Source organism: Zonotrichia albicollis, chromosome 3, assembly GCF_047830755.1.
Source record: "Zonotrichia albicollis isolate bZonAlb1 chromosome 3, bZonAlb1.hap1, whole genome shotgun sequence".
Taxonomy (NCBI): domain Eukaryota; kingdom Metazoa; phylum Chordata; class Aves; order Passeriformes; family Passerellidae; genus Zonotrichia; species Zonotrichia albicollis.
The window spans coordinates 5375560-5395809 of record NC_133821.1 but is presented as its reverse complement, the minus strand read 5'-3'; the positions used below and the strand labels follow the sequence as shown (position 1 = coordinate 5395809).

Sequence of the window (20250 nt, the reverse complement as noted above, 5' to 3'; positions counted from 1 at the left end):
TGTCAGGATCAGTGAGGTGAGGTGAACATTCCCAGCCTCCAACTGAGAGGCTGAATCAGCTGCAGCTGCTGAATGACCCCAGCATCAAAGTAAAAATCACACCTTGTAGACAAAATAAGCAGCTATATTATTCAAATGATAATAATGTGTGTCAATGAAGATGATCTGTGTAAAAAAAAAAAAAAAAAAAAAAAAAAAGGCAGTCTGTTTATATCCCAAAATTCTTCTAATGTTGCTGGCACTCTAATAATTCTTGGGATGACAAACAAAAGTCTGATCCACTGAATAATATTTAAAGATGATTAGATAAGGTGTGTCTATTATTTACCATGGGGAACAATGTCCTCTAAATATCAGTTTAAAGAGAACCTCCTAGTTTCCTCCTTTCACCTAGTTACACAATAGCCCTAAAGAGTGATAATTCCTTTTATTTTCCAATATCACACTACATCCTTGATTTCTGATACTCAGGTACCTTGGAGCTATCTTAATGACCCTGTTCAGCCTTTACTTGAGTCTATAACAAAATCCCCATGGACTTCAATAGGGCCAGGATTGATTCCAGACAGCTCTGTTTATTAGCAATATTTTTTCCCACTAATTCTATGAGACTTCTTTTCCTCCCAAAAGCATTACAGCATGGCTTCTCCCCTTCAAATGAGGTGGCTGCATGCACACTTCACAAGAGGAAAGGTCTCTGACATGTGCTACCCCTTTTTCCTCATGCCTGGGAGACTGCTAGTGAATCCAAGCCAAAACTTTTCCAGGAGCTCTTCTAACATTGGGAGAGTGTGGGAGATCAGTAGAGATGGCAGAACAATGCTCAAGCCATTTGCTGTTTTACTATTCCTTCGTAACTCCCCAAAATCCTCATTCTCAAAAATAACAATGACAACACAGCTGGATTCTCTCTAGCCCCTGAAATCCATGCGGCTGCTCCCAAACATCTCCTGTCCCACCAAAAACCTGTCCTGCAACCACAGTGTGTGTCCTCTACACAGCTGAACTCAGCCTGCTCTGGGACGAATGCACACAAGCCCACATATAAATGCTGGTCTGATTTCAATGTGTATTTTCTGTATATATTTAGAGGTGTGTGTTATCCACACAAGGATATTGTTCCCTGCATTCCTGTTTATTCCCTTTTATTACTCCAGTTTCTGCTCTGCAGAGAATCCGTCAGATCATTAGGAGCAATTGTTCTGATTTCATCCCCATGCTGAGGGGACAAGGTGGCACAAGGAGTGGAAATGTTTTGGTTTTTTTCAGGTGAGTTTTGGTTTTCTTACATCTAATACATGAGGTTTTTTTCCTATATTCCATCTGAAATCATGGAAAGCCACTATTTCCAGGTTTGTGAAATTCCAAGAATGAGAAAAAAGGGAGAGGGAGGATTTTAATAGCAGGGATCAGTCCAGTGCAATAATCAAACCAGAGCAGCAGACCCTGTAACCTCTCACAACAATTATTAACTGGTGCCTTGAAAAAATAAAACAAATTGTATGGATAAAAAAGGGAATAATTTCATCTGTGGTTACACAATATCTTACAATATGACAACTTGGGGAGCTTTCAAAGAAATGATCAGCTGTCTGGGAAATAAATATTTATTTTTTTATAACTTGGTGAAACACAGTAGCTAATTTGTGGCTAAAATTTTCAAAATATGAACAGCAAAATTGACATAATTGGATACTTAACAGTCTGGCATCAGTTCTGTTCCCACTAATGAATTATCTGACTGAGGACTCAATTAATAAAAAAATTAAAGGATGATAATGTAATTAACACTAATCAATATTGGTTTACAGAAAATAAATGCTGTCAAATAAACTTGTTTTTCTTCCTTTTAATGAGATGACAAATTTGGTCAAGTTCTAGAGCACATTTGACTTGCCACCACAAGGATGCTGACTACAAATATAATAATCCATCAAAATGCTAAATGCCATAAATTAATATAAATCTATCTATTTGATACAGAAATTGATGAAAAAGATAGAATAATGATTAAACATGTAAATTCCTAAAAGAGTTTCAGGTTTCAGTTCATGCCCTGACAATAGTTTGTATGCTCATTGATGAGAATAAATAATATAATTGATGATAATGTTTGTAATTGGACTGAGAGACTGCAGAAAAACTGATTAAGGGGAAAAATATACCATGATCTGAATTATTCAACAATCTGGGTGTCAGTAATCAACTTATTAAAAGATGAAAATGGAATTTCTACATCTTAGAAGAAAATACATATATTTTCCTCTTTGAAATTGTGGAGTCTGCTCTGGAAAGCAGCAGGTCTGAAAGGGAGCTTTTGGTTGTAGGGGATGATCCACCAAGAATGAGCTTGAACTTTAGGGCAGAAGGCCAAGTGTCCTGTGTCTGACTAAACAAAAGGACATAATGTCCTTATTCATAAAGGTCATCTTGCATCTGTTACAGGTATGAAGCAGCAGCACAAGGAATATGAAGCTCATTTCTGACACATCCCTTTCATAAAGCTGTTGGTGAGATGAATAAAGTGGTGTGGCACCCCTGGTGTCACTAAAGCATTGTCTGAATCTTTACAGAAAATACCTGGGCTCCTGGTGGACACCCAGCTGGGCATGAGCCAGCAATGTCTCCTTCATTCCCAGGGGGAAAAGGAATGTCCTGGACTGCACTGGAGGTGCTGGAGGCAGCTGGAAGGGGATCATTCTCCTCTACCCAGCTCTGGTGAGCTCTCAGCTGTGTCCAGTTCAAGGCTTCTCAGTGCCAGAGGGATATGGAACAAATTGCAGAGTGTCCAACAAAGGACCCCTGAGGTGATTCAGATTCTGGAGCATCTCTCATGGGGAAAGGCTGAGAAAGCTGTGACAGGTTAGCCTTGAGAAGAGAAGGCTCAAGGGGGATTTTATCCGTCCCTAAATCCCTGAAGGGAGAATACAAAGGGAGCAGAGCCAGGCTCCTCTCAGTGGTGTCCAGTGAAAGGACCAGAGGTCATGTGCACCCACTGATACACAGAAGTTCCTCTAAACAGCAGGAAACACATTTTTATTGTGAAGGTGGCCCAACACTGGCACAGGTTGCCCGGGAAGGTTGTGGACTTCCCTCCCTGGAGCTATTACAAGTCATCTAGATGTGGTCCTGGGCACCAGGGCTGGGTGGCCCTGCTTGAGCAGAGGGGATGAACCATGCTGGCCTCCAGAGATCCCTTCCAATTTCAGTCATTCTGTGATCCTGTGAAGTATAACAGAATCTACATAATCTATATAATGAAAGGCAAAACAAGCCTAATTTGTTCATCTTAACAGCAAGGTGATATAGGGAACTAACTACAGGAGTTAACAGATACACCCTATCAAAAGATTTTACTGTTCAAGGATTCCATTTCCATAAAACCCTGAATGGAAAACAGACATATTTTTATCAGATGTAGCAATTAAGAAAGATATAATTTATTAAATTAGGCAAAGATTTTATGTCCATGGCCTTAAAACCAAGACAGTGTTGTTGTTATTGGTGCTTCTGTGGGAACACTGTGGCTCATCCAACAGTTGTTCCATGCAGATTTTCTGGCCCATGTTCTGTATGAGTTACATTAACTGAGCAATTGCAGCTTTTGTTTCCACAAAGCTGTGATCCTCCCACGTTCCTGGTCTATCTTGTGGCTATTTTCATGACTTGCACAAAATAGATTTGCTGCTCTACTTTGGACTAATTCCACATTCAGAGGATACACAAATGGAATCCCCTAGGGAATGAGAGAAGCTGGCCAAACAGCAGCACCCTTCATTTGCACAAGAGATCCTACATGGCATAAGGAATGCTGACATAATTTCAGGTTTTCTGAGGTATTAGAAAGTCTCTTTTTTCCAGCCCCATGACTGAAGAAGAAGTCAAGAGTCATTGGTTCTGGTTTTCAAGGTTGTTTATTTTCTCTTATCTATAACATTCTTTTTCTGACCCGCTGAGGTTTGTCTGGCAGGTCAGGTTGTGGCACAAACTGCCCCCTTGGGGCATTGTCAGCTTTTTATACTAAAAACTATGTGTACTTTATTTACAATCATTTTCCAATAACTATCACCTATGTTAGACAGTCTGTCTCTATTCTAAACTAATCCAGAAGTGCCATCATCACAGCAGAAGATGGAGGACAAGAAGAACAAGAACAGGATATGCCCAGATTCCTCCATCTTACCTCTTGAACCCCCATTCTAAATCCCCAAAATTCTACATTCTCACCCTGTCACAAATTAACTATTATTCTACTCAAACTCTTTGGCTTATAAATCTTCACACAAAGTTGGTAATTGTTTCCATGGGCTAAAATCGAAGGCACAGGTGTCTTTGACTCAGTGCCAAGGTCTCTGAGCCCCTTGGCAGGGTCTTGAGTCCTCCAAGGCAGCCAGAGGAATGTCCTTGGTTCCAACAACATCATAGGGAACTTTTGCTGAATATTGTTCTTGGTGCTGCAACATTGATCCCTTCTGGTTTTGTCAGGCATCTTCCTGATGTTCCTGCCTCTGGGATGTGATCAGGTTGGTTCTGATTAATTGTGTTCAAAGCCAGGCTGGACAGGGCTTGGAGCAACCTGAAGTGGTGGAAGCTGCTCCTGCCCATGGCAGGGGGTTGGAATGAGATGGTTTTTAACGTCTCTCCCAATCCAAACTATTGTGGGATTCTATCATTCTATAAATGATGATTAACAACAAACAAGGGAAGTCAAAATGGAATTTTAGTAAAGAAATTGGTGTGGACAAGGCCATGCTCTCAGGATCAATCCAAGTAGGCCTGGGAAAGGGAAGCATCCTCCTAAATTCCTGTTCCCCTCTCCACTACACTGATTAAGGTCCCTTCATTTATACTCCATATGCTTTTAAGAGTATTTCTGGTTTATGTTTTACCTGAAGTTTTACAGATTCATCATTGACTCATAATCAGCAGTGGTTACAAGAGGGGCTTTATTATAAAAAGCAAAGATTGAAACAAGGTTGGTCATTCAGGGAACACTGACACTGCTCTTGTGATTCCAGCATAAGAGAAAACTCAGGGTAAAGCCCCTGTAAAAAAATAGGCCCTCAAAAAAATTAGTGCTTACCTTATCAGTGAAAAAATTGTCCATGATGAACCTTAATAACAGAGACCAATGCTGTCAAAATGGAACAGCAATTCTGAGAGCCATTTTTTAAAACAACACTGTCATTACATCTTTAGGAAAGCTTTCTGAAATGCCATAAACCAATCTGTTTATCAAAGTGCAGATTTTCATATTTTTTTGCATTGTACTTGTCTGGTAGCAAAATCAAATCATTAGATGTTCATTTCAAAACTAGGAGTGGGAGAAAAGCTAAAATTTAAATTTTCAAATTTCTCATTTTGGTAGTGGAGAACAAAATGTTTAATTTCAGAACTGTTTAAAAAATTACTCATTTACACTTGCTCATTCTTATGCCTGTTAGGCAGGAAACATTGACTATTATTGTGCTTCTGCATTTATAATATGAAAGCAATGATATACAATTACCTTAGGAATACAACTCTAAATTGCATTTTTATATTAATATTAATATTAATATCACGTTCTATAACTAGAATGAATATTTCATGGAAAGCGGTGAGGATGCAGTTAACCTAAATCAAACAAGTTTGTGCCTAATTTTTTTAGGCTCAGAATTATTTGCCGTGACTTAACTAGCACAGAGTAGTTTATATCCATATTAATAAAGTTTAAGTGACTGAATGGACTCTAAATCAAAGCGATCCTATTGATTCAGACTCCTGGGAATAGTCCCTGGTCTTTCCTGACCCTCAAACTGTGCCTGGAAGCTGCCTGAAATTTCTGATATGAGCCAAAACCATGCCAGGATCCTGTGAAGTTCTGAGGAACAGGAAAATTGAGTAATCAGAAATGTTCCTTGTCAGATATTTAGGGAAGGGAAGGGAAGGGAAGGGAAGGGAAGGGAAGGGAAGGGAAGGGAAGGGAAGGGAAGGGAAGGGAAGGGAAGGGAAGGGAAGGGAAGGGAAGGGAAGGGAAGGGAAGGGAAGGGAAGGGAAGGGAAGGGAAGGGAAGGGAAGGGAAGGGAAGGGAAGGGAAGGGAAGGGAAGGAAGGGACCTAAACCCCCTTAATACTTGGGCTAAAGTCCCTGAAAGCCACAATACAGTATATGAACAAACTGAAAGGAGAATGCAGGAAATGGAGTAACTCCAGATCCAATATGAGCAATTTTAGGAGCCTGAAATGCATTTCCCCTATAGATGCAGTTTGCTGACTTTGCTATGTCTTCTTTCATGTACCTAGATTTTTTTCTCTCCCTAAAGCATTGCCTGTGGTCATATTTTCTGAGTGCCTACTGCAAGAAAGCAAGTTAGGAGAGTAGAGAAGTTAAAAAGCGAGGGGGCTGGAGTGATACTTGAGGAAAAAACTTATATTCTCAAAACAGATAATGGGCCATGTCTTAATTTTTCTTCTCTCCCCTTAAAACTGATTAACTCTCTCCTGCCATGAAATTTAAATATATAATTTGCTCTACTGCTTACATCCTAAAATGGAAGAAGTTTATTTCCTCATATAAATATAAATTAATTATTATTTTTTGTCTGAATCACATACAGACACTTTTTAGCCACATAAATATAGCTGTAATAAATTAAACTAATAAAAATGGAATCTCCTAACTTCCTGACATTTTAAATATTCAGTAAAACTCAGACCTCCCTTTAATGGATGCAGTTTGCCCAGTCTTGATTTTTTGGCTCTATTTAGGTATAGGGGGACTGTTTGGGAATGGAAAAAATAGAGACATAAAAAGGACATGTTTTATTTAGATACTCAAGCTAATTTAAGTGGTGGTCCATATCCCATGAAAGATAACCTGTTATGACTGATTTCAAATTTTCAAGGAAACAAGTTCAGCAACTTTTCAGTGTGTTTTGTTTGGCTTCCAGGAGGAAGAAGGTTTAGAAAGGATTAATTCACTTTCAAAAGGTGGATGTGGAGACAAAGGATAACCATGCAGCAGTGAGAGCAGCTCTTGAGAGTTCTCAGCCTCCCCTTTGTGTTCCAAGGGATAAATCATCCATAAAGTCTTCAGTTTAATGCTCTATCACCTGCCTTCTGCTTTTCCTGTCAGTCATGGAATGCTGGGAATTTGGCACTCAGTATTCAAAGAGGTTTTGGTCTTGAGACAAGGAAACACAAGGCAATAACACAGGCAATCCAAGCTCAGCTGGTTGGGCAGTACAACCTGAGCAAGGCTTAACTTCTGAAGTTCACTCAGCCTTGAGCTGAGCTCAGATCAAAATAAAGATTAAAGGACTCTGGAATGAGAAAAAGAGTCCTGAAATGTTCTTCATTCTTAACCTGGGCGATCTGATTGCTATTTCAGCTGCAGAGGGTTTGGGGTCAGCAGAACAGTTCTGAAGAGGGGATGCCAAAGCTGCATCCCACCCCACCACATCGCCTTAATGCTGGGGTCCTTGTTGGCATCATGTACCTGGATTTCCTGTGGGGAAAAACACCCCAGGCAGTGCAGAGGGATAAATCACATGGATTGCAAACATAATTTATCTTGGATGCAAGAGTTCTCCTCTGTATAGTAATGCAAAAACTCTTGGAAGGGTTTCATTTTCCAAAGAGCCCACAGGCTGTGTGAGGTTTGGTCTGGGAGAAACTGAGCCTGACCCATCAATGTGAGGGTTCACCATTTGGGGTTCCTGACATCAAAAATTTGTCACTAAATTGGTACCAGAGAAAAGTGAGAGATGTTTGAGCTAATTTTTTATCACAATTAGACAAAATTGGTGGCTTCAGTTTTGGGCCCCTCACTAAAAAAAGGTTCTGGAATGGGTCCAGAGTATGGAAATGAAGTTGGTGAAGGATGTAGAGAACCTGTTCTGTGAGGAATGACTGAAGGACCTGGGGGTGTTAAATGTGAAAAACAGTTTGGACTTTTCCAAAAGGGATTAACACATGTGGCTGAGCTTTCCTACCTTGTTAAAAGCTGCTCTAGGTATCCTTCTTGCTGCTGGGTTTGGTGATGCCCTTCCCTGAAGAAAGCACTGGTGGGTTTGGGAAATGTAAAATAATGGAACAGAATTATTAGCAGGGTCTATAATGACAGAGCAAGGGGTTTAAACTGAAAAAAGACAGATTTGGACTAGATAAAATGAAAGAATTTTTCAATTAGGATGGTGAAACACTGTTACTGGTTTTCCAGAGACGTGATAGATGCCTCATTTCTGGAAATGTTCAAAGCCAGGTTGGACAGGGCTTGGAGCAACCCGACATAGTTAAAGATGTCCCTGCTCAAGGCAGAGGGTTGGAGTAGATTACCTTTAAAGTCTCTCTCCAATCCAAATTATTCTATCATCCTACAATTGCATGGTTCCATGAAAACCCTCATTTTTCTGGAGATGGTTTTGTCTGGAGATGTAGTAGGAAACACAGATTTAACAGCAAAAGTTATGAAAAGCTGGATTTTTAAGAGAAGAATCTTGGTATTACTCACAAAGAAAAAGTATAAAGTGCTCATCAAAGTAATGATTTTGTAAATCTATTAGCAGGTGGCTGTAAATTTCAAGACACCTGCAATGCAAATTAAAAGCTGTACAATTAAAAATAAGCTTTTTAATAAAAAATACTGATTTCTGAAATACACGTGAGAACATACAGAAGAAAAATATCAGGAGAAAAAAAGAGTTCGTTTGGAGGAAAAGGTGCCAAACATGTTCAAAAAGCTTGGATTTTACCAGAACTCAGAAATCTGCCTTTCTATGAGCTCAGTGAGCAGCAGAGGGCGCTGGGATAAACGGATTTCTTTTAAACTCCAGCCAACAATACGGATTTTCTGGGAGTTGGATACTGAGGGAGATAGACTTTTATTTATAGACATCCATGCCAGATTTAAACGGCAGATCAGGAATTAATGCCCATTTCTGAAACAGGCCCTTGATTAGGGGAAGAAAAAATTAAAAAAAAAAATCAAATGAACAAACAAACAGAAAAAAAAACCCAGAAAATAGTTCTGAGAAAAGCATATGAGATAAAGGTAGCATAACTTATTGAATTAAAATGAATTTTTTTCGAGTTCTCAACAAAATAGACATCCTGTTATTGTGGGTTCTTTCCTTCCCAGGGCTATAAACAGATATTTCATTGTGGTAATTAGGATATTCATCCTCACTGTATTCTACTATTACTCACTATTATTCTACTAATACTCACTATTCTATAGTGAGTAATACTCATGATATTGAACATGAGGTATGGAAGATTTATTCTGATTTTAAAGTAGAGGTTAAAACACCGAATGGCCTGCTAATCAAAAATCAATGCAAATAAGAACCTGTAACTTTATCCTTAAGGAGAAAAGATTATATCAGCATAATTTCTAGCAGAGGAAATATTTGAGTGTTTGTAATTCCCAAATACGAACCTGGGCATCTTGGAGCAAGTACAGGGTAGAACAAAAAGATGCTCTGAGGATTGGAGCAGACAGGCTGAACGAAGAGAAGGCTCCAGGGAGACCTTAGAGCCCCTTCCAGTGCCTAAAGGAGCTCCAAGTGAGCTGGAGAAGGACTCAGCACAAGGGACTGGACGGACAGGACAAGGGAGAATGGCTTTGAAAAGAAAGAGAGGAGAATCAGAATGGATATTGGGAAGGAATTGCTCGCTATGAGGGGGGTGAAACCCTGGCGAAGGGTGCCCAGAGAAGCTGTGGCTGCCCCTGGATCTCTGGAAATGTCCAAGGCCGGGCTGGACCGGGTTTGGAGCAGCCTGGGACAGTGTGAGATGTGTCAGGGGTGTGGATGGGGCCGATCTTTGGGCTCCGATCCGACCCGAGCCGCTGCCGGGAGCGAGTCCCCATCAGAGGGCGCCGCTGCCCCGCTCAACGCGCTCCGAGCTCCGCGGGCACCGAGCGGGCAGCGGGGCTCCCTCCGCCCGGGGCACGGCCACGGAGAAAGACATCCCCAGCAAAAAACAAAATAATAATTAAAAAAAATACATATATATATACATATATAACATATTCCTTTGCCGTCGTACCTGCCACGCTGAGGCTGCAGCGCCCAGCTCACCACTGGAAAAAAAATTAAAACCCAATGTTTTCCTTGGAAAAGATCGGAAAAGAGCAACACAAACTGCCAGGAAAGGACTGGTTTTCTGGTTTTCCCCCTTTGTTTTTTTTTTACTTTTGAAAGTATGGGTTGTAGTGGTCAGTTCTGGTTATATATGTCACCTCTTGGACGTAGGGTTCATTGCGCGTGTGAGGGATAAATCAGTGCAAGTGTTGCTGCCTGGGATTGCTGAATTAAACTGGGGGTGCAACACAAGTGCAAAAATAAAATGCGAAGGACCTTACTTTTCCAAATGAGTGCCTGTTTGTTTTTCATGCTTTGCAAATGCAAGACAAATGTAATAATAATGGGGTTTAAAAGTCAGAATTTACTCCCTATACCAATATGTTAGCAAGGAGACAGTGGACTCCAAATCTATTTTAGTCTTCTTTTTTTTTCACTCCCCTCCTCTCCCCTCCCCCAGCTGGCAGAACGTATTTAATTCAGGGTGCCACGGAATTGTGGAGCATTAGCCGTCACGAAGCTCATTCACTCTGCCCTGTGCCAGCCTTCATGACTCAACGACTTCCACAAAAGTGATGGTAAACTGTCCCTTTACGAGCTTGGTATTTTTCTAAGAGGGCCATTCAGATCTATAGATGTGTAAGGGTGGCTGCACGGGTATCTCCGCACATCCCCATGCAAACAGCTCACATCCTTTCTCCTTTTCCAGCATTTTTTCACCCTGTTGCCTCAGCTGAAATGATCAGTCCAACCCGCTCAAAGATGTGCCCTTTTTCTGCTCCTCCTCAGTGCAGCACTGGCTGTGCTGAGAACAAAACCTCGTATCTGCTTTAATAACTTCTGGCAACACCGTTGTCCAGCTCCTGCTGTAATATCTGGCTGCTGTTTGCCTCTTGCCTTTTGTGGGTTGAGGCTTTAGGAGAAGATGCACACTGCAAAATGGGGAGGGTGCCAGGGTGGTGTAGAAGCTGACAGGGAAAAGGATGAATTTATACTTTCTGCCTTAATTTGAGGCCAAAGCAAAGAGAAAAAGCAAAGCCCACCCTTCCCACCAGCCAACCACACGCCAGCAAATGTGTCTTCTGATGAAGTTCTCCTCGTTTCCGAGATTATATATATATATGTACATAAAAGCATCTTTACCTGTAGGACCTTTGAAAGTACAAAGGACACTGTGCACTTTCCCATAGGATCCCGTGCAGAATAACAAAGATTTGCAGGAACCTTATAGGTAGAGCTTGAAATTTCCAGAGACGGGACCTTGAATCTAGAAACACCTTCTTTCTCTCTGTCTCTCTGCCTCTGTGCCTCATTTTTTCCCCCATCTTTTTCCCCTCCTGGTGCACCAGCCCACTGCAAAGCTCGATTGTTTCCTTTCAAAGGCAGAGATGGGCTCTGCTGCCTGTGTCGGCTCTTTGCCGCTCAGCGCGTAAAAAAAATCGGACAATGCGAAGGAAGGTTTGCCTGGGGGAGAAAAAAAAAATAAAGGTTAAAACTGGTCTAACAGTCTAACTCCTCCTTTCCCCTTCCAAACCGAGGGCTACCCGGGAAATGCACAAATCCAACTCTATTTTTAATCGTTTTCTGAAAGTACTAAACGCTATTCCGATGTGTGCACAGAAGGGTTTGTAAAACTCCTATTTTTTCCCTTTATTTTTTCGCCACATTAAGTATTTCTAAGTTATAAAATATACAGCCCAAGCCTGAAGTCTAAGGCTTTCCAGTGGAAATCATTGATCTAAATTTGCTCCTTTTAGATTTGCTTGAATGTGCTTTGATGAGACGCTGTTTTGGTGTTTAACTGCATATGAGAGGATAATTTCTGGACATGTAAATAAAAGCATATTGCATGTGGGGAAAAGCATCATATCTCGTTGTAAATGATGAATCACTTAGTGCAGAGGCGACTTATTCTTTATTTTATCATAGGGAGGATTGAAAAAATATTAATTTAATTTCATCTATCTATCTATCTATCTATCTATGCATCCATCCAACCATCTACTAAAATATCAGATATATGTACTGCATAATGTGTGTATTTAATCCTCTATACCAATATATATATGTGTAAATGTATAACTAGATTCACATATATGCATTTAAATACACTCCTATATAAACTAAGCAGGTTAGCGTGCACATGTGCATATGTAACATGCAGTCTCCATGTGCCCACATGTGGAAGAATATATATAATTTACATATCTAAATGTGGCGACTAATATATCTATACATGGGGGAAAGTTGCCTGTTCAGAGATTTACGTGCGTGTGGGTGCCTGTGTGTGTAAATCTGTGATGGTGCAGCTCTGTGTGTGTATATATTTTATATGCCTGCATATAAGTCTCTATATGTGTGTATATGTCTATATCTAGTCACATATATGTCCGCAGCTATATGCAACTGTGTAACAGATAATGTTTTTTACTATCCCATTGAGGTAGGCTTCTGCAGCCTATTGTTTCAGACAACAGATATAAGTTGCGATGGAAGAGGAACGTCGGATTTGGTGTCTGTCCCCCATTTCCAATTATAGATGGATCATTACAGACAGAGAAGTACTGAGAATCCAGACATCTGCTCTTCACATGAATGCACTCACCTCCTAGAGAACAGCCTGCCATCATGCTCTGGAAACTGGTTGAAAATGTCAAGTATGAAGATATCTATGAGGTGAGTATATAATATGCATATGAGTAAGAGAGTATATGTATATTTAAATATACATCTAGCATATAGATACAGGCATGGCTATATAATGCATATATAGCTCTACATATACATCCAGGCAGAAATAGAGATATACAGCAGCACACACGAATATAGAGATGGGAAACAGAGAGTAAATGCTTAAATGCTTATTTATTTGCATATTTGTATTCAGCATGCCAAGTCCTAAACTTTTTATTTTTTTTTCATGGAAAAGCTGTTTGATGCGATTTAAAACATCAAAGAAATGATCTGGGGATTGGAATGAGGCAACTTAAAGGCAAGAGTTTGATTGTTTAGACCTCCAATTATATATAATTCGATTAAATATGGACAAATGTTGAGGAAAATTTTTAAAAGAGAGAAAAAATAGAAAAGAAACACAATCCGGTATTCAGGGACTGGATGCATTTCTTTCTTTTATTTTTTACTTTGCAATTCCAAGCTCAGATCAACACGAATATGGATTTTTTTACTATTGTTTTTTTCTTGTTTTCACCATCGGATACATTTTTTACGACTTTTTAATACCTCTACACCCACAGATAAGACGTGCATATGTACATACAGTGGCATTAATTAAGCGGCACATACATTCTTGTGCGTGTGCAAGTTCACACTCCCGAACCGATACAGAGGCAGCTCCGCATAGTCCGTGGACAGGAAAAGTTGTGAGCTTTATCCAGACCTTATTTTCGAGGTTAAAAAGCAAACCAAAGGGGGAGGGAAAAAAATCACAGCTCAAACACTGCGAAACCTTTCTTAATTTTGCACGGTTTCCTGAGCCGGATCTTTCCTAAACGGGCTCCTCGAGTGTATTCCTTGTAAGTTAAACCGGCGTGCGGGATTTTCTCAGAAACGAGAGGAAAAAAAAAACCTGAAAAGAAGAGTGAGGATGGCGCTCCACAAAATAATATTCTATTTTTTTCTATTGTTTTTATTTTTTAATTGGGTGAGAGGCGTTTGCACGGCGATCATGGGGGCAGATTTTGAGAAGGGCGCAATCCGCCACCTCCAGCGCCGGAGCTGCTCCGAGGGGAGGCGGCCGGGCGGGGACCGGGGACCGGGGACAGGACAAGGGCCGGGATGGACTGGGCGCTGAGCAGGGAGCGGGGATCGAGCAGGGGCTGGGCAGGGACGTGGCAGGGTCTGGGAAGGGGCTGGGGATCGAGCAGGGATCAGCGACGGAGCAGGGAGCGGGGAGTGAGCAGAGGCCGGGAAAGGACTGGGCACTGAGCAGGGAACGGAGACAGGGCAGGAGCTGGGAATCAGACAGGAGCCGGGCTGGGATCGGGCAGGAGCCAGGAAGGGACCAAGCAAGGAGCCGGGGTGGGATCGGGAAGCCACCGGGGACTGGCAAGCACCGGGCAGGCTCTGGGTGCAAAGGAGAGAAGGGACTCCGAGCCAGCGGCTGGCTGCAGGGCAGGGGCCAGGGATCGGGCAGCGGACGAGTGCTGGGAAGCGGTCGGGCAGAAGCCGGGCAGGGCTGGGGTCGGGAAGCGGACTGGGAAGCGGTCGGTCAGGAGCCGGACAGGGCTGGTGTGGGGAAGCGGACTGGGAAGCGGTCGGGCAGGAGCCGGACAGGGCTGGTGTCGGGAAGCGGCCGGAGCCCCCCGGGAAGCGCCGTCGGGGCCGCGCCATCCCCAGCCCCGCCGCGCCTCCCCTCCGGGAGCGCCTCAGCACTTACAGAGGGGAAACTCCCGGGAAAAGCGCAGGAAGAGAGCGAGGGAAGGCACAGCTCCGGCTGCTCCCGGCCGGAGGAAGGACGGGATGAAGGCAAGCGGGGAGGGGACGCGCCGGGAGAAATGTCTCACTCCCAAAAGCTGCCGTCAGGCTAATTACCATCGGCAAAAACCAGCATTTGCAGAAGGAGCAGAGAATGAGCACACAAGTGTCTGTGTGTCTCTGTGTCCCCGCGTGTCCCCAGCCCGCTGAGCCCTCGCTGCTTTTCCCTCCCCGTCTCCCGGCACAGCCGGGCCATTGTCTCTGCCCGCAGCAGCAGGCGACAAAACATCTCCCGTCCCCGCTGTCGAGGGATGAGGGATTTTTTTCCACCCTGCTTTTGATGGGGGGTCCTAAAGCGCTGTGGATTTACGGACACCCGCGTTTGTAGGTTGCCGTGGGAGAGAAGAGCTGGGGGAGAGGTTGGATGGGACTTGGCCGCGGGCAGGGTGGATCCTAACTTGGGGATGCGCTCCAGGGCATTTTGTAACGCGTAGCCTCACCAAAAAAAAAAAAAAAAAAAAAACTTTAAAAAAATGGTTGTCTTTTTTTTTTTTTTTTAAGGCCTTAAACCCTCTAGATTTATGTTAAAAATATTTCTCTCTCTCTTCTTTCCGATGTATAATTAACAACACGATGGTAGAGGCGTCTCAGCCACTTAAACTGAATCCGTTCTGAAAACAAAAGTGTGTGTGTGTGTGTGTGTGTGTGTGTGTGCGCGCGTGCAGGAGGGGCAGCTCTGGGAAGTGTGAGTCTATTTAGGAAGGAACGTAAGTTGAACTTTAACAGAAATGGCAGACAGTCCAGTTGAACGGGTTCCTGCAACATCAAAAAGGTTTTATATCGCCCCTGGCTTTGCCTCAAAACTATAAATTTACTATCCTTTAAAATTCGCTCCATGCATTTCACATGCATTTCGCACAGATCTATGTACGTATATATTTTTTTTTTCATATCAGGCGGTAGAAAGATGATTCAGGCAAAAAAAATAGTGGAGCACAACAATGCAGATTCAAGTATTTATTTGGCTATTGAGAATAAATATGATCTGTAACACGCATCAGAAAGGCTTAATCTTCACTGTAAATAGACATATGTTACAGTGACTGCACATTTCTTCTTCCATTTCTTTAAAAATTACCAAAAAAAAAAAAAGAAAAACCTCTTTTTTCTTCATTATTACCTTAAAAACCCCAACACAAAACTGCAAGAACAAAAGCACCAAAGGCAATCAATTCCTCGTATTAGGAATAGTATAATTAAATATATATTAAAACGAAAAGGAAATATACTTTTCTCCTCCTCCTCTTCTTCTTCTTCTTCTTCTTCTTCTTCTTCTTCTTCTTCTTCTCCTCCGCCTCAAGCATTGCTTCATTTCGCTTCCTTGCTCCAGCTCAGCAGTCTCCACTTTCCGCATCTTCCTCCGCTCGAGTTAATTGAAGTTCTGCCTCTTCCTCGCTAAACTTTTTCCCCCCTCTCCCTCTCCCCAAACTCTGCCTCTGCCAGCCCCCCTCGTCTGATTACATCTAGTAATTCTCCACTGAATGAACGTCATTTACAATAGTAGGGGAGCTCTCGAGCTGGCTGCCAGCTTCACGCTCCATTTGGTCCTGCATTCTCCCTTTAAAGTAGTCGTGTAATATTAATAGTCATGAATATCAATTATTATGAGGCGGTGTAGAGAAGGAAAGGGAGGAAGGGGTAGCGGAGCAGTCTGAGCCTAGCCTTGGGTTGAAGAGGATTGTATTTGGGAGCTCAAAGGCAAAAAAAGAAAAAAAACAACAAAAAACCAAAACCAACAAAAACCAAAAAAAAAAAAAAGGAGGAAAAAAAACCCGAGAGGGAGGGGTAAATCATATATGTAGATAGAGGTTTCCAGGCTCGGTTTTGGGGGCACTGGTCTTTTTTTTTTTTTTCTTTTTTTTTTAAACCTTTTTTTTTTTGATGGATAGACTTCGAAATATCTCAAGCTGTTCTCCTGTGTCCAACACGTCCCTTTGCAGATCTCCTTGATATTTTTCCCTCCAATTGTTAGTATTATCATCATTATTTTATTTTTAGCTATTACAAGACTTTTTTTATTTCCAGATGTTAGTCCACACCTATTCCGCCATGGTGAGTTTGGATCCATGTTGTACTAGAATTGCATGTTCTCTCTCTCTCTCTCTCGATCTGTTGTGTCTCTCTCTCCCTCTCTCTGTCTTTTTAAACGCCTTTGGCTTGGTAATTTAGCACAATAATTGGAGGAGGCTTGCAGCTGCTTCTCCCTTTTTGCATTGTGTGTTCCCGATTTGAGCTAGGGGAGTCTGGGGGGGAGAGCAGGGGGAAAAAGAACTTTTTTTCCTTGTTGTTTTTCTTTTTTTTTTTTTTTTTAAGCCATGTGTGCCATTGCTTGTGGGGGTTTGAACGACACTTTGTGGAATAGATATTTTTCTTGTTTACTTTAACCTCACAGCTTCAGTGCGTTGGAGTTGGACAAAACTCCTCTCCCACCTTTTCTCTGAAGCCTGGACACGCTCCCCCCACCCCCTGTCCCCCCCACACACCCCAAAGACTTTTCATTACAATTAACCCCCACCCCATTCTCCGGAATATAATATTGGAAAAGGAAACAAAAGACACTGGAAGTTGCTGCAGAAATCATAGCGTCTGGATATGTTCAATACCGATGTTTCATTTTTATTTTATTTGATTTTTTTAAAATTATTTTAAAGGGGTAGACTCCCTTTAAGCAAAGATTCCCTGTAATTTTTATTTTGGCTTTCTTTTTTATTTTTTTTTCTTTTCCTTTTTAATTTTTTTTTCCTTTTTCCCAAGTCCATTTTCACACAACTTTTCCCCTCGGAGTCTTCCGAGAAGTGCAACTTTCTTTTTGGGCTTTTCCACGTGAAAATGGGTTGGTGATTTTGAGTTACAGGACTTGAGCAGAGGGAATAAACAGATGTTGGGAAACTTTAGGCAGGAGAAGGGGTGGGTTGTCTGGATAGAAGGGTGGTTTGGTGCTCTTAATTTTTTAATGTTCTCTTTTTTCCCCTTTGGTTTGATTTGAGGGGGCTGTGGATTGGGAATTATACTACTGGTCTGAAATCGCAGATCGTACATGTATTGGGAGCACTACTCCTACATTTTTAATTATGACATTTAGCAATTCTCCCTCACACCCCCTCCCCTTCCCCCTCCTTGATAGTTCCTGGGAATAGACACGACGTGGGTGCAAAACATTGGAATATTTCTAATAAGTGGAGGGAGAAGGGGGCACATCTGAATCCCACTTTCCAGCTGTTTACATCCTATTTTACTTTATTTAACTCCGGGGGTGGGTTTGTGCTCCTTTTGATTTTTAGTGGGGTTTTTTTTGTTGTTGTTGTTGGTTTTGGTTTTGGGGTGGTTTTTTTTCTAAAAAAAGTCCTCTTTTTTTGTTGTTGTTGTTTGTATGTCGTTCCGCCCGTAGGACCGGCATGATGGAGTGCCCAGCCACAGTTCCAGGCTGTCCCAGCTGGGATCCGTCTCGCAGGGACCCTACTCCAGCGCTCCTCCGCTCTCTCACACCCCATCCTCGGATTTCCAGCCGCCTTATTTCCCACCCCCCTACCAGCCTCTTCCTTACCACCAAAGCCAGGACCCTTACTCCCATGTCAATGACCCCTACTCCCTAAACCCCTTGCATCAGCCCCAGCAGCACCCCTGGGGACAGAGGCAGAGGCAAGAGGTGGGATCAGAGACCGGGTCACTGCTGCCACAGCCTCGGGCCGCCCTGCCCCAGCTCTCGGGACTGGACCCCAGGCGGGACTACCACTCAGTTCGGAGGCCAGATGTCCTCCTGCACTCAGCTCACCATGGCCTTGACTCCGGCATGGGGGACAGCCTTTCTCTGCATGGCATCGGACACCCAGGCATGGAGGAGGTGCAGGTAAGGCACCGCGTTTCTTTCTCCTGTAGCTCCCTGGGCTGGGAATGGTCATGAGGGCTTTCCAGCAATATTGCTGTGGGTTGCCATTCTTTTTCCCCACCGGTTTGTAACTCCCCCTCCGTCTTCCTCTATTTTTCTCTTTTTTTTTTTTTTTTTTTTTAATAAGAGAATTTATTTCCTCGCTGTCACGCACAGGCTCTGCTTTATAAACCCTCCCCTACATGGCGAGGCAGCAAAGCAGGGGGAAGGCAGACATGCTGCTAGAAATATTCCACGTGTTTCAAAAGCTGGCAGAGTTCAAGCTTGGCTTTTCGAATTCCAGTTATTTCCCATGCAATCTCATCTTCCACTCCCCTCCGCCCTCCCCCTCCTCCCCCCAACCAATTTCCTGCCGTTCAGAGATTTTGATGAAACTGTCGAATTACTACATTTTTCATCCGGGAGGGATGGAAATTATAAACAAAACCCAAATCAAAAGCAATAACTGGTGATCAGGAACAAGTCCCTTGAACATCCCTCCCACCCCCTTATCTGTTAAGTGTGCTTGGTGAGGTAGCGCTGATTTTAAATAGTTTCATTCCCTCTTTTGGATAACAAAGGAGTTTCGCCGGGCTCAAAGCGCAGTATTTCCCAGCTTCCTTCCATCCCACGCGAAATTCTTCATCACGTGTTATTCCCTAAAAACAGAAGGACCCTTAACAGCTTCGCTGCTGGGGCGGTCTGCACCTTGCTGGAACAGGGCATGGCCAGTCCGTGGGGACCCCCGAGCCTGGGGCTGGAGCCTCCAGGGTCCAAATCCTGCCTTAAGCTCTCCTAATCGGGATTTTGGGGGTTTTCCTCCATGCGTTTTTATATTTTTTCCCCCCAAATTTCTTTATCATATATCATATCTGTGTATGAATTTAGTCTTAGGATAGATAAAGGTATGGAGCACTGAATGAAATAACGACTTCGAAGTTACAGAAAGGGGAAAAGAGGAGCTGGGAAGATAAAAAATAGCCGTGAAAAAGGGATACTGCAGAACATGAGAGGAATGAGCGGCAGGGAAGCGAAGGGGATGCATTGCTTTGGCTTGAGGCTTGTCTTAGGGCTGCCGGGGAAAATCCCCGAGCTTTGCTGGGGAGAAATGTTTTAGAAAAAGAGAAAGGTTTTGCTATTTGGATCTGCTCCTGCCTCCGAGCTCAGTGACCGTCGGGTCGCTGCTTTCTGCGGGTTTTCGAGGTGGCTTTGAGACCTGGGGGCAGCCCCCGGGTGCGATGCGCAGGTCTTGTCTCGCATTCCTGGCTCAGACAAAGTGCTTTGCAAGTCAAGACGAGTTTTACCTCTGTGAATGCAGAAAGCAGATCGTTCTCCTCCTTTCTCTCTGCAGCCGATAGGCGTTAGGGACTGCTTGTGCCTGGATATTTACACTTTCCCCAAAGAATAGCCGGTAATTGTTGTGCTTTTGTGAGAAAGAGTGTAAAACAGAGGAGAGAGGAGGAAAGGAAAGATAAAATGAGAAGAAAAAGATAAAATGCAGAAAGGACGAAAGGAGAGGGGGAAAGAAGAGAAAATAAGAAAAGGAAAGGAGGGGAAAAGATAGGGAAAGAAAGACATAGAGAAGGGAGATAAGAAATAATAGGAAAGAAGGAGCTCAAATAAAGCAGTTCTCCATCCATTTCCCAATAAAACATCCCTTCTGGGGGAAGGGCACTGCACTGGAGGGAAGTGCCTCCCCTCGATGCTCTGGGGGCATCGTGGCCACCCGCGGCTGCTGCCCGGGGCTGGCGGGGCCAGGGTGGGTGAGGTGGGACAGGGATGGGACAGGGATAGGATGGGATAGGATGCGACAGGGGAAGCT

General features: G+C 43.0%; 1 protein-coding gene across 4 annotated transcripts in view; it reads left to right on the top strand.

Annotated features, from left to right (window-relative positions):
* Positions 1 to 12381: 12381 nt before the first annotated feature.
* The window catches only part of TFAP2B (transcription factor AP-2 beta), a 31667-nt gene continuing 23798 nt past the window's right edge, over positions 12382 to 20250 (top strand). Inside the window, exons 1-3 of one of the 4 annotated variants that reach the window (XM_026795481.2) lie at positions 12382 to 12742; positions 16589 to 16615; positions 17952 to 18410. In XM_026795481.2, coding sequence (XP_026651282.1) covers positions 12662 to 12742; positions 16589 to 16615; positions 17952 to 18410 — 567 coding nt within the window. In that variant the 5' untranslated portion in view covers positions 12382 to 12661. Of the gene's footprint in view, positions 12743 to 16363; positions 16616 to 17951; positions 18411 to 20250 lie in introns of those variants that run through there. The other 3 variants (XM_074536512.1, XM_005490378.4, XM_014269415.3) reach the window with 3 other exon arrangements.